This window comes from Pistacia vera, unplaced genomic scaffold (assembly GCF_008641045.1).
Source record: "Pistacia vera cultivar Batoury unplaced genomic scaffold, PisVer_v2 Contig320, whole genome shotgun sequence".
NCBI classification, from domain to species: Eukaryota; Viridiplantae; Streptophyta; class Magnoliopsida; order Sapindales; family Anacardiaceae; genus Pistacia; species Pistacia vera.
The window spans coordinates 2,647,400-2,660,051 of NW_022196136.1; the positions used below are offsets into that span (position 1 = coordinate 2,647,400).

Sequence of the window (12,652 nt, forward strand, 5' to 3'; positions counted from 1 at the left end):
TGGTGTTTTATATTCAAATTTTGTGTCTGAAGTCTAAACTTTTTGCTTTACAAAGAATTCTATCCATTTTTCTGAGTTGCTGCTTTTAATGATTCATTGAACATGACTGAGTGGACTCATTTGTTCCATTGATAAGATCCAGAACAAAGGTATCATACAGAACATGCACCAAGAGCTCCTACATTACTGGTCCTAGTGCTTGAGGTTCAACAACACAGAACATGGGAAAAAAAAGGTCCCCTGCTTGGGGTTTTATATTCAAATTTTGTGTCTATAAACTTTTCCTGGTTGTAGCGCTAAATCATAACAGTGTGTTCATAGAGCGCGATACAAGTTCTTGTCTAGTTCCTTTGCCTGTAGTCTTTCTAATGTTTTCAGTTTTGCAGTTGCTGTTAATCTAACCATTGTCATTGCATTAATCTGTCTCCCTACCTTAATGGTTTTCGTGGGCATCTATACGTATGCGAAATAATGCATTGAGGGCCAACTACAGACCTGACTGATCCGGTTCCCGGCTTCCTCCCTCCAGCTCACAGGCATAGAACAGGGTGATGAAATGAAACCCAAGAAATTTTCATGTTATATAGTTCTTTGTTGATGCTGATGGTTGTTAGAAATGGTAAATGGTTGTAGCCACAGAGAAAAATCAGAGAGTCAGGTCTTCGAAAGAAAAACATTTTTCAATATTAAAGATCGATAATGATTCTAAAGACTGTCTCAATTTCCATGGCATGAAATAATTGCTGCTGAACTGAAAAGACCTCCACCTAACTTTTCCAAGAATGACGTGCTTCTTCGTGACCTAGCTGAGTCCACATCCAACTTTGCACCCTCAAAAGCATATAAACAGGAAGAAATGAACCTGGCTCTAATTCCAGACCAAAAGACAGGCACATGATCATGCTGATATCACGCTGAATAAGTAAGAGAATATATACAGTTTCCAATCCAAAATATATATATCATCATTTCTTTTTATGAAAATTCTATTCTATTTTATTTTTAAAGATTTATTAATTTAATTAAAAAAATTAAAAATTGATAAAACCGTCTCCATTCATCCATATTTATTATATTCTGATCACTACGAAGAGAATCAAAATTTGACGTAATAATGCACTATTGATTAGATCTGGTCGCTAGTGTATCAATCTAGTCTTTTTCAATTAGATCTATTGTAGATATGACCTTTTCGATCAAATCTAAAGTCAAAGATCTGGTCATTAATCGTCAATAATGGTTAAGATATTATCATCGTCGATCACATCTTTAGCCATCGCTGACGACTAAACGTGACCAGATCTGGCTATAGATTTGGTATTTTCCTACTAGATCCACGATGGATCTAATAAAAAAAATCATCATATCAATGCACAATCGATCAGTACCATTACGGTGACTGTCAACCACCTTTTAACGATGGTAACCAACTATCGATATTTAATGGATAAATGAGATGTTTTTGTTAATTTTTAATATTTTATTATAAATATATTAAACTAAATTAACAAATCAAGAAATATGATTTCATTAATTTTTAATATTTTATTATAAAAATGTTCAAGTAAATTAACAAAACAACCATATTTTTGTTAATTTTTAAATCCCCCTCCTCTCGTAATAACTACTTTCCTCGAATGTTTTTCAAAAATCCTAGCAAGATAATAAAACAAAAACACTAAAAAAATGAGCAGTCGCACCAGGACACAAAATGAAATGAATCTGGACGCTTTCAGGCGATCATTAAAATTAAGACCTGATTTGGAAACTAATCAAGGGCTAATGTCACTTCGGTAATTACATACTACAGGCAGTACACCATAAATACCCGTCTCACTCGTCTTTCAAGATACAAAAGTTGTCCATTGCTCGGTGAACGGAACAGAAACGAAAGGCTTTCGGAGTTTGAAACGGGCATTTCAGTTATGGCAACGAAGAGCAAGATTCTGTTGATCGGAGGGACTGGATATATCGGAAAATTCATCGTGGAAGCGAGCGCAAAAGCCAGTCATCCGACGTTTGTACTCGTTAGAGAGGCCACTCTTTCTAACCCTGACAAATCCAAGATCATCGAGAATTTCAAGAGCCTCGGCGTCAATTTTATTACCGTACGTAACGCTTTTTATCTTCTTTATATTTCGAGAATTTTGATTTTTCTTTTTGATCCAGTTGAAATATGGAGTTTTGAACTTATGACCTTTGAATTTTGTAAAATATTTTATTATAGTATTTCAATGTGTCTGGAATAATTTTCCATAACTATTTTCTTCACAAAAAATATTTAAGGGAAGCATATGATGAAGAGTTTTGTGACCTTTTTTTTTTTATTGGATGGTGAAGATTCTGTTAGGGTTAGGTTTCGACATGATACTATTTCTATCCTTCTGGTTTGATATGTATTGCTACATAAAAGAAAATAAAAATATTATATGATAAATTAAATAGAGACAAGATAAAGTAAGATCACAGCTGAACAAAATATTTCAATCATCAAATCCAACAAGCTTTTGTACAACTACAAAGCATGGCACTACTAAAATTTCAACAATCAAATGCAACAAGCTTTTGTACAAGTGCAATGAAGCATGCACTTATTTCTGCATTCAGGGGTGAACTAATTATTCAATTTTCCTCCCATTTTTTCCTGTATTGTACACTTAAACAAAGATGTGTCATTAGAAGACGAACATGAGTGAGCAGCTCTCCAACTTTCCTAAGTTGGTAACCATGATCTTTCCAATCACACAGGTTTGCAGCGTACGTCAACATTTCCACCCACACTTCTGTTATCATTTTCCATTTTTTTCCCTCATTTCAACCATCCTCAGATTGAAGCGATTGCAATTGTTTAGCAAGCTAGCATCCCTCCACCAGCACTGACATATCTTCAGATTTTATATTATCGATGTTGTTTTCAAGTAAAATCTTGCAGGAATAAGATGTCTTCTTATCAGAATACGGCAATTTTGACGGTGGTAGAAGGTAAGTCGAAAGGGGATGGTATTGGTGTTGATGTTGGTGGATCCGTGGTGGTTTTTGAAATGGAAAATGCTACAGTTACTGACTGGTGTGAACTGATTTTATGCACCGAATAACGTGGCAAAATCCTGACTATTGATTAATATTAACTAATAATAAATAAACGATCATGATTATGTTACGTCATTCGATGTACAAAATTGATACACAACCGTTGATAACTGTAATATTAATCTTTTAAAATATGAGAGAAAGAGAGAGAATAGATAAAACTTGTTCTTAGATGAAAAGAGAGATGTTTTTGTAAGAGAGGAGAGAGAATATCAGAGAGGAAAGAGGTTTTCATACGTGAAGAGACAGCGTCTGAAAAGAGAAAAGAAAAAGTCAGAAAAGTAAACAAACGCACTCAAGTTTTGGCCTTAAAGACACTCACCTGAAAAGTCATCGTTAAGATTTGTTAATAAAATATGTTGACTGATAGGTTTATATATACAGTATTGAGATTGGAGCTGGTATTCCGGTGCTTGATGTAGTTTCTCTCGTATATGATGAGTGGATTGATTCAGTTATTTAGATTTTTTCTATGTCTTTCCGATGATTGTTTGTTTCAAAATCAGCAGCAATAAATAAATCTCCGCGTGGATAACAAGGGAAGATTAAATTAATTTACGCATTAACTATATATACTGAAGAGCTTAAAATTTGATGATGGATTCTTTTGTTTTTTGAGAGAGAGTGTGAATTGCAACTTTATTATATATGTTGAGACTTGTCACAGTTTAGCTTTAAGGGAGGATGTTAGAAGTTACTGTTAATCTTCCGTTAGTCTTCTGTATAAAATACTGTACACTCATCCCTCTCCCTTAATAAACTGAACTGATATTTTCCAGAAAACTCCAGCTCTTGACTTCTGTATTTTTCTCTGTTTTAGCTGAAAGTCACTATTTTTATACAATTATTTGTTTAATGGGGTCAAGATGTCAGTTCGTGCTTTAACAGCTATGATATTTTGTTATTTTCCTCCTTTTACAAATGCTGGACCTACTTTTCCTTATCCATTCATTAACCATTCCCACTTGTACAAAGCCTAAGTGAGATGTAGACTGCAATTTTGCATCTTTAGTAAACCAAGAAAAAAAAAACAAATACCAAGGAAGTTAATAAAACTGACGACTTTTCAAATAAGTAATTACAGGTTAAAATTGATGACTGATGCTGTTAAGTTTATGTTTAGTCTCCACTGTTTTGTCTTTTGAGAGAGAAAGTGTGTTTTGCAACTTTGTTGTATAATTAACTTTTGAGTGGACTGAGCTTTACACCATCATTGGATTTATCCAATCCCTTGTTGAGACACTAGAGCTTAATTATATTTGTTGTAGTTTGATTATACACCCTCTATTCTAAGTCACTAAAGGTTACTTTAATTTCCAGTCTGTTGAGAAGGAAAGGTCAATGGCATTCATTGACAAATATATTATATTAATTGTATATTTATTTAATTGTCNGTTTGGTTGCCGAGAAATTTCTGCGATGCATCATATGGAAATCGAGATTTTCTTAATGGTTTTTTTCAATGAGTGGCGCGTGGTTTCGGAATTAAGTCTTGGAAAACAGAATCGGAATCTGCTTAATAATTAACAATTAATAAACAAATAATTTACTGTTAAGATGCTAATTTTTTATTGTTTATTTTATATTATTGTATCTGGTTTTATGCAGGGAGATTTATATAATCACGAGAGTTTGGTGAACGCGATTAAGCAAGTGGACGTGGTGATATCGACGGTAGGTCACGCTTTATTAGGTGATCAAGACAAGATTATCGCTGCCATTAAAGAAGCTGGAAACGTCAAGGTAAATTAATCTGTTTTCATTCTATCTGCTTCATCGATCTTTCTTCCATTTCTTAAACTACAGGGTGATGGCTTGTTCGCTTGAAGGTTTGTTTGGTGAGAATGAAAAGGGAGAGAGAATAAATTACAGAGTGCTTTTCAGTAAATTAATCTGTGTTTAAATCTATTTGCTTCATCGATCTTCTTTCCATTTCTTAAACTATATGGTTATATTGATGGCTTATTCGCTTGAACGTTTGTTTGGTAAGAATGAAAAAGAAGAGAAAATAAATTACAGAGTGCTATTCAGTATTATCCATGGCAGAAATTAGCTACAGCATTAGCAACTAATGGGCAGATTTTAGTATTCTTTTTCTTCTCAGTTTTTGTGTGTGAATGTTCAGAACCATAGATATATATACTCAGAATCATGAATATCTTAAAAGCTCTTGATTTAATCTGAATCTTGGATTCATAAGGCTGACTTATGACTAGTAGTATAACTTCATTGGATAAATGCATTTAATTGGAATTTTGTTGAACTCGAAGACTTGGTTAATTCTGAAAAATTGTTATGCTATCCAGAGATTCTTTCCTTCAGAATTTGGCAATGATGTTGATCGTGTTCACGCTGTCGAGCCAGCGAAAACAGCATTTGGGATAAAGGCTAACATCCGCCGCACTGTTGAGAAAGAAGGAATTCCATACACCTATGTAGCAAACAGTTTCTTTTCTGGCTACTTCCTTCCCTCTTTAGCACAGCCTGGAGCCACATCTCCCCCCAGGGATAAAGTGGTCATCTTAGGAGATGGAAATCCAAAAGGTAACAGTTAATCACATCAGCAGTGGGAATTTTTTCATACATTTACTTCTAATATATATTCTACATATGCGAGAGCTCTAGAAGTTTGGATCATGTTATGAATGCAACAGTATTTGATTAGTACTTGAGTACTGTAAAAGTAAGTTTGTGCTTTGTAATTGTATGAGAAATATTTCTCAGGATTTACAAGCATTAGCATAATGAATTAACTATATCGCAAAAATTGTTAAATGAATCTAACCAGTTTCATCTTATGATTTTACACAGCAATTTTTAACAAGGAAGATGACATTGCAACCTATACCATCAGAGCAGTGGATGATCCAAGAACCTTGAACAAAGTCCTTTACATAAGACCTCCTGGCAACATTTACTCATTAAACGATCTCGTGTCTCTGTGGGAGAAAAAGATTGGCAAAACCCTCGAAAGGGTCTAAGTATCCGAGGAGCAACTTCTGAAAAACATTCAAGGTTAGTGAAAAAAATATCAGACCTCAGATTTCTTTCTTATAAGAATGTCAAAGTTTAACTTTGCTGATGACCTCTCTTACCATATATGTTTGCAGAAGCTCCGGTTCCTGTGAATGTGCTATTATCTATCAACCACTCAGCCTTTGTGAAGGGAGACCATACCAACTTTGAGATTGACCCATCGTTTGGAGTTGAAGCCACAGCGCTTTATCCTGATGTCAAGTACACCACCGTGGATGAGTACCTCAATCAGTTTGTGTGAACCCATCTTTGTTTATCTGCAGGATCTTAATAAATAATGTGGTGGTTGACTGGTTGCTATATATATTATAGGCTTTTATGCTCAGTTTGCTTTCCTGTTTTTCCGTGTATTAAATGTATTTAGCAATAAATAAACTTAAATTCCCAAAGTTCGAGCTTGTGCCTTTTTTTTCACGCTATTACATGTGGTATCTGGAAAAACTTTCTAGGACCCACTAAAATTTGGACCAATGTTTTAAAATCCAATCCGGGTAAAACCCGACAAATTTGTGGGGTTTTAGATTGATCGGTTTGACCGGTGGTCAAACTAATTGACAAAAACTTTTAAAATTCAATGAATACACCCTTAAAAATTACATTATATCCCTATAAGTTTGAAATTTAGTAAACACATCTTAAATACAAATCGGTCAGCGACTGGTTGGCGGCAGTGAGACTCCAGATGCAACCCCAATTGTCCTTTAAGCCCATTCTCCTTGAAATATACTCAAGATCTGGTCGAAATAGGTTTAATTTCGGTCAAATCTCATTGATGTCGGCGTCAGCATTCCAGGCCAGATTTCATCGACACTGGCGTCAACAACCCTCCCCATAACCCAAAAATTACTCTTCTCTTCCTCCCGACCAAAACCCATCTCACCCCACCCCCGTTAGTCTCGCAAATTGCCAGCAAAAGCCGATTGTTGCCGCTACCAGTTTTGTTCAATTTTCGGCCGATTTACTCAATGAAAATCAAAGTCGTTACCACCATTGCATTCATCGACAGTTTCTCTTTAAAAGCCCTAACATCCCGATCGGCAATTATTCACCGATCATTCTCTCAAATCTTAGGGTTTGGGTTAAATAGGAAAAACATAAACCCATCCCGTTGAAGCTTCCGGTCCTGGTTAAACCGGCCGGGCTGGGCAGGTTTTAAAACAATGATTTAGACCTCAAATCGAATAACATCTGAGCCCATAAGCCTAAGTCAACTCACCATCATGCTCACGTCAATATGAACGTGCTGAAGCATAAATCTTCATCAATATTAACGGGAGCCGGTCGCCCTTCACGTGACTCTTCCCACGTCAGCCCTTTATTTTCTTAGGCATAACAGGTTTAGTATCTCATGCTTTACTTCAAGCTAATGATATAATCCTGGTATCAGAAAAATTAACTATTCTGAACCATAATGCATGTAGGGGTTGCTAGAGGATGTGGTTGGCAGAAGATTTGTGTGTATGTAAATCTAGTAGCATATTACCTTGTTGGCCTTCCTTCGGCTATAAGCCTAACATTTTTCTTCCAATATGGAGGAAAGGTAAGAAGTTGAGTTAATATTTGGAAAGCATATGCGTGAGTTGCTGATTCCATTTCCCGGTTCTGCAGGGACTTTGGATGGGAATCATATGTGGGAGTGGCCTACAAGCTCTTTTGCTTTTAATCATTACAATGCGCACAAATTGGAAGGAAGAAGTAAACTAATGCCTTAATCATCTCTTTTATTAGTAGCACATAAATGGTATATCAATATGCATATTGTTTAATTTCCTCTAATTGTTCTTCTGCAAAACTGCTTGTGCCAGGCGAAGAAGGCCAAGAAAAGAGTGTTTGCCTCCACAATTCCAACGGATAAGGCATCATGAAGGCATTAATCTCTACTTGCTCTATTTTGAGCAAGCTACATCCACGTTGAACTCCGGAAAAGGGAAGTTCGCTGCACTACGATTAATAGATTCAATTACTTACAGTCCTAGATTCGAATACGCCCAGAAACCCCAACTCACACACCTCTGATTCAAACCTGCAATCTGACCCTAGGAATACTCTAACCCTGGAATCCCTAGACTAAGAACACTATTGCTCTTTCCTCAAATGATTACACCAAACCACTCAAGATTACACAGATTACACAAGAAATCGGAATCAGAATAACAAGAACCCTAACTGTGTACAAAGAATACAGAACAAACTCTTTTGATGTGAGAAAACCCTCTGTTTTGCGAACGAAGACTTTCTCTTTTATATCGTTGACTTGTAACGAATTCTCATCTGTTGGATTGTCTTTGGATCAAAGGTCAGGATTCATCTTGAAGTTGTCCAGAATGACACTGTTCTAGTAATATCCAGTACGTTGTTGTTTCAAGCATTCACTTCAACAATATCCACCTTGAATGCTTGAACTCACCCTAGTGCAGCAAACCCAAACCAATTCCCTCATAGTTCTAGTCTTCACAGATTACCTCACATGCAGTAAGTTCAAGCAGTGCTTGAACTTTGCAGGAGAGACAATCTTGGTTCCCATGTCTGCTAGATTATCCTTAGTAGATACTTTCTTTAGATCGATTACTCCTTGAGTAACTAAGTCTCTGACAAAATGGAAGCGGAGATCTACATGCTTTGTATGCTCATGATAAACTGGGTTCTTGCTCAAATGAATTGCGCTTTGGCTATCTGAATATATGGTTACCTTTCCCTCTGTCAGCTTTGCTTCAGCTAACAATCCTTGCAGCCATAAGGCTTCCTTAAACACATCGGCAATGTCAATATATTCTGCTTCAGTCGATGAGAGGGCTACAATAGGCTGAAGCTGAGACTTCCAGCTTATACAATTTCCTCCAAGAGTGAAGTAATATGAAGTGGTGGATTTTCTTGTATCTTTGTCACCTGCAAAGTCAGAGTCTACAAAACCAACCAAGTCAAGTGTAGCATGCCTATTACAGAAATCTAATCCAACATTCAAAGAACCATTAATATACCTCAATACCCACTTTAAAGCAGCCTAGTGCTCACTTCCTGGATTAGCCATAAATCGGCTCAGTAGGGAGATGGCAAATGACAGCTCTGGTCTGGTGTTGATCATTACATACATCACAGATCCAACAACATTCACATAGGGGACATATTCCATTTTTATTAATTCAGTTTCAGTTTTAGGGCATTGACCTTTCTTTAACACAAAATGGTTTGCAAGAGGCATAGGCACCAGTTTTGAGTCTGCCATACCAAACTTAGACACCAGTTTTTCCAAGTATGATTGTTGCCTAATTTTTAGTTCATGTTTGCTCTTGTTTCTAGTAATGTCCATTCCTAGGATTCTTTTTGCATTTCCTAGATCCTTCATGTCAAATTCTGACTTAAGCTTTCCCTTTAGCTCAATTATTTTTGACTTGGACTTACTCACCAGCAACATATCATCCACATACAGTAAGAGATAAACAGGCAGGTCCTTATTCAAATTAAAATAAAAGCAACTGTCATATCTACTCCTAGTGAACCCTATGCTTAGAATAAAGGTGTCAAACCTCTTGCATCACTGCATAGGGGACTATTTAGTCCATACAGTGATTTGTGCAAGATGCATGCATGATCATGGGCTTTATAGTCTACAAAACCTATGGGTTGGCACATGTAAATTTCCTTTTCTAAGTTACCATGTAAGAAGGCAGTGGTTACGTCCATTTGTTCTAACTCAAGGTTGTAATGGGCAACTATGGAGAGCATTAGCCTAATGGTCTTGTACTTGACTACCGGGGAAAAGACTTCATTGAAGTCTATTCCCTACCATTGGGTATACCCCTTAGAAACTAACCTAGCTTTGTACCTAGGTGGGTCAGTAGCTAAAATACCCTCTTTTATTTTAAACAACCATTTACATTGGATCAGTTTCTGGTCCTTTGGTTTGGGGACCAAGGACCAGGTTTTGTTTACCTCAAGTGATCTCATTTCCTCTTCCATTGCTGCCTTCCACTTTTCCTTTTCCTTGGACTTCATTGCTTTTTCATATGAGTCTGGTTCTATTCTTTGAACCTCTGTACCTGCAAGCAAGGTAGTGTATATTAGTTCAGCATAAGAGAATCTAGCAAGGGGTCTTACCTCTCTTCTGATTCTGTCCCTTGCAAGTTGGTAGTGCTCCAGTTGGGCATGTTGTGGCTCTGATGCATCTACTACAGCTTCTTCCTCTTCAGGTGCTAGACCATCAGATCCTTGTTGGATTTCTAGTGCCTGTTCATCATCAGATTGAGGTGGTCCAGCCTGCTGACCCATAGGCTCCACCCCAATTGAAGTGGTCTCTATTGAGTGGTTTATTTGATCAGGTAAAGTGTGGTTCCCTGTGTCTTGGTTTGTGGATTTGCAAGGGAACACCCCTTCATTAAACACTACATCCCTTGAAATGATGATTTTTACCCCTGGTGAGTCTTTGTCCCAGAGTCTATATCCCTTGGTCCCCTCTTGGTATCCTAGGAATATACACCTAGTGGACCTTGGATCTAGTTTTCCCCCTACTGTGTGTGCATAGGTTGCACACCCAAATACTCTCAAGTGATTTAAACTAGGCTTTCTACCATACCACACTTCTTCAGGGCATCTAAAGTTTATGGTTGTAAAGGGACTTCTGTTTATCAAGTAGGCTGCTGTGGATAGAAGCTCTCCCTAAAAAGTGTTAGGTAATCCTGAGGTGAATAGCAAACATCTGACTTTTTCTAGGAGAGTCCTGTTTATTCTCTCAACTATCCCATTCTACTAAGAAGTTGTCCTTACTATTCTATGTCTTAGAATTCCTTGCTCATTGTAGAATTTATCAAATTCAGTGTTGCAGTACTCTAATCCATTGTCAGTCCTTAGAGCTTTTACTTTCCTGTCTAGTTGGTTTTCTATTAGGGATTTCCACTCTTTAAACTTGGACAGGGCTTGATCCTTAGTTCTTAGGGGGTAAGTCCACACTTTTCTACTGAAATCATCCACAATTAACATAAAGTAACTGCTACCCCCATGTGACCTCACTCTCTCAGGCCCCCACAGATCATAATGTATATACTCTAGGTATCCTTTGGCCAGGTGAGTACCTTTTTGGAAACTAACTCTGTGTTGTTTGCCTAGGACACAGTTCTCACAGAACTCCAGGGTTGATACAGTCTCTTTTCCTAACATACCCAGGTTGCTTATGATATCTAACCCTATTTGGCTCATATGACCCATCCTAAGGTGCCATTTTTAAGTAACTAATAGGTTTAAGGTGACTAAGGCTGTATTTAAGCAATCAGAACAATACTCCCCACAAAGTATATATAACCCATTCCTTTTTTCTCCTTTCAGAATTTGGTTTTGGTTCCTATACACATTCAGCCACCCATTTTTGGCACTATAACAACACCCTGCCTCATCTAGGGTTCCTAAGGATGTAAGGTTCCTTTTAAGTTCAGGAATGAACCTAACATGAGTGAGTTTTATCAATTTCCCACCACAAAGTCTAAGGGTTATGTTTCCTATACCTTTCACCCTACATGCATTGTTATTCCCCATGAATACAGTCTCCCTATCATAGTCTTCAAAATCTTGAAACCATTCCCTGTTAGGGCTCATGTGGAATGAGCACCCAGAATCTAATACCCACTCTTTTGTATTGTCAGAAACAGAAACAATAAGAACTTCTGTTTCTTTTGCTAAGTGTGTGGTAGAGGCTAGGTTGCTCTCTGTGTTTCCCTGTTTTTGTTTCTTAAGCCACTCAAAACAATTCTTTTTCAAATGGCCAGTTTTGTTACAGAAAAAACATTTTCTAGACTCAGTCTTATGCTTATTATTCCACTTTCCCTTTTTCTTATTTTTGGACCCCTAGATAGAATGATTTCCTTTAGCAGGTTGAAAATTGTCAGGTTTTCCCCTTACAAACAGGTTGCTTCCATTTCGTTTTTGAACATTTAATTCTAGTTCCCTAGCCTTAAGACATGCCACTATCAAGTCAACACTAAGTACAGTACCGGGGTACTGAAGTGCAATTTTGACTACTTGGTAGTCATCATTTAGGGAATTTAACAGTATCATAGCCAAACTAGTTTCCCCTAATTCTTAGTCTGTTCCCTTTAAGTTTAGTGTCATTTTTAGGAATTCATCCAAGTTTTCCTCTATGGTCTTATTGATATCCATCTTATATGAAAACAGGGCATCCTTATGGAATGCTAAATTTGGTGCAAATTGAAGAGCATACAAGGATTCAAGCTTACCCCATAAGCCTAGAAGGGTTTCGATTCCATCAACCTTTCTCAATATACTATTTGATAGGTTCATCATGATCAGCTTGTAGGCTTCTTCGTCAATCTCCTCCTTTTTCTTCAGTCCACTTCTTGGGATCCTTCTCCAGTGCAAGGCCAACTTTGTTGTGCGAAAGTAGGGCTTTCATTTTTTTCTTCCAACTCCCGAAATCAATCTTCCCATCATATTGGAAGATCTCCATTCGGGTGGTGGTGTTAGTCATGGTTCTGTGTTTGATTTTGTGTTTAGGAACAAAGAAAACAAGAACTCGATACAG

General features: G+C 37.1%; 1 protein-coding gene across 1 annotated transcript; it reads left to right on the forward strand.

The window, feature by feature from the left end:
- Window positions 1-1,869: 1,869 nt before the first annotated feature.
- Window positions 1,870-6,515, forward strand: LOC116136982 (phenylcoumaran benzylic ether reductase Pyrc5-like). Its single transcript, XM_031422668.1, is given in 5 exon segments — window positions 1,870-2,108; window positions 4,699-4,833; window positions 5,397-5,634; window positions 5,902-6,105; window positions 6,201-6,515. Coding segments are annotated over 5 exon segments (927 nt in total). The 5' UTR covers window positions 1,870-1,925; the 3' UTR covers window positions 6,368-6,515.
- The last annotated feature ends 6,137 nt before the right edge of the window (window positions 6,516-12,652 follow it).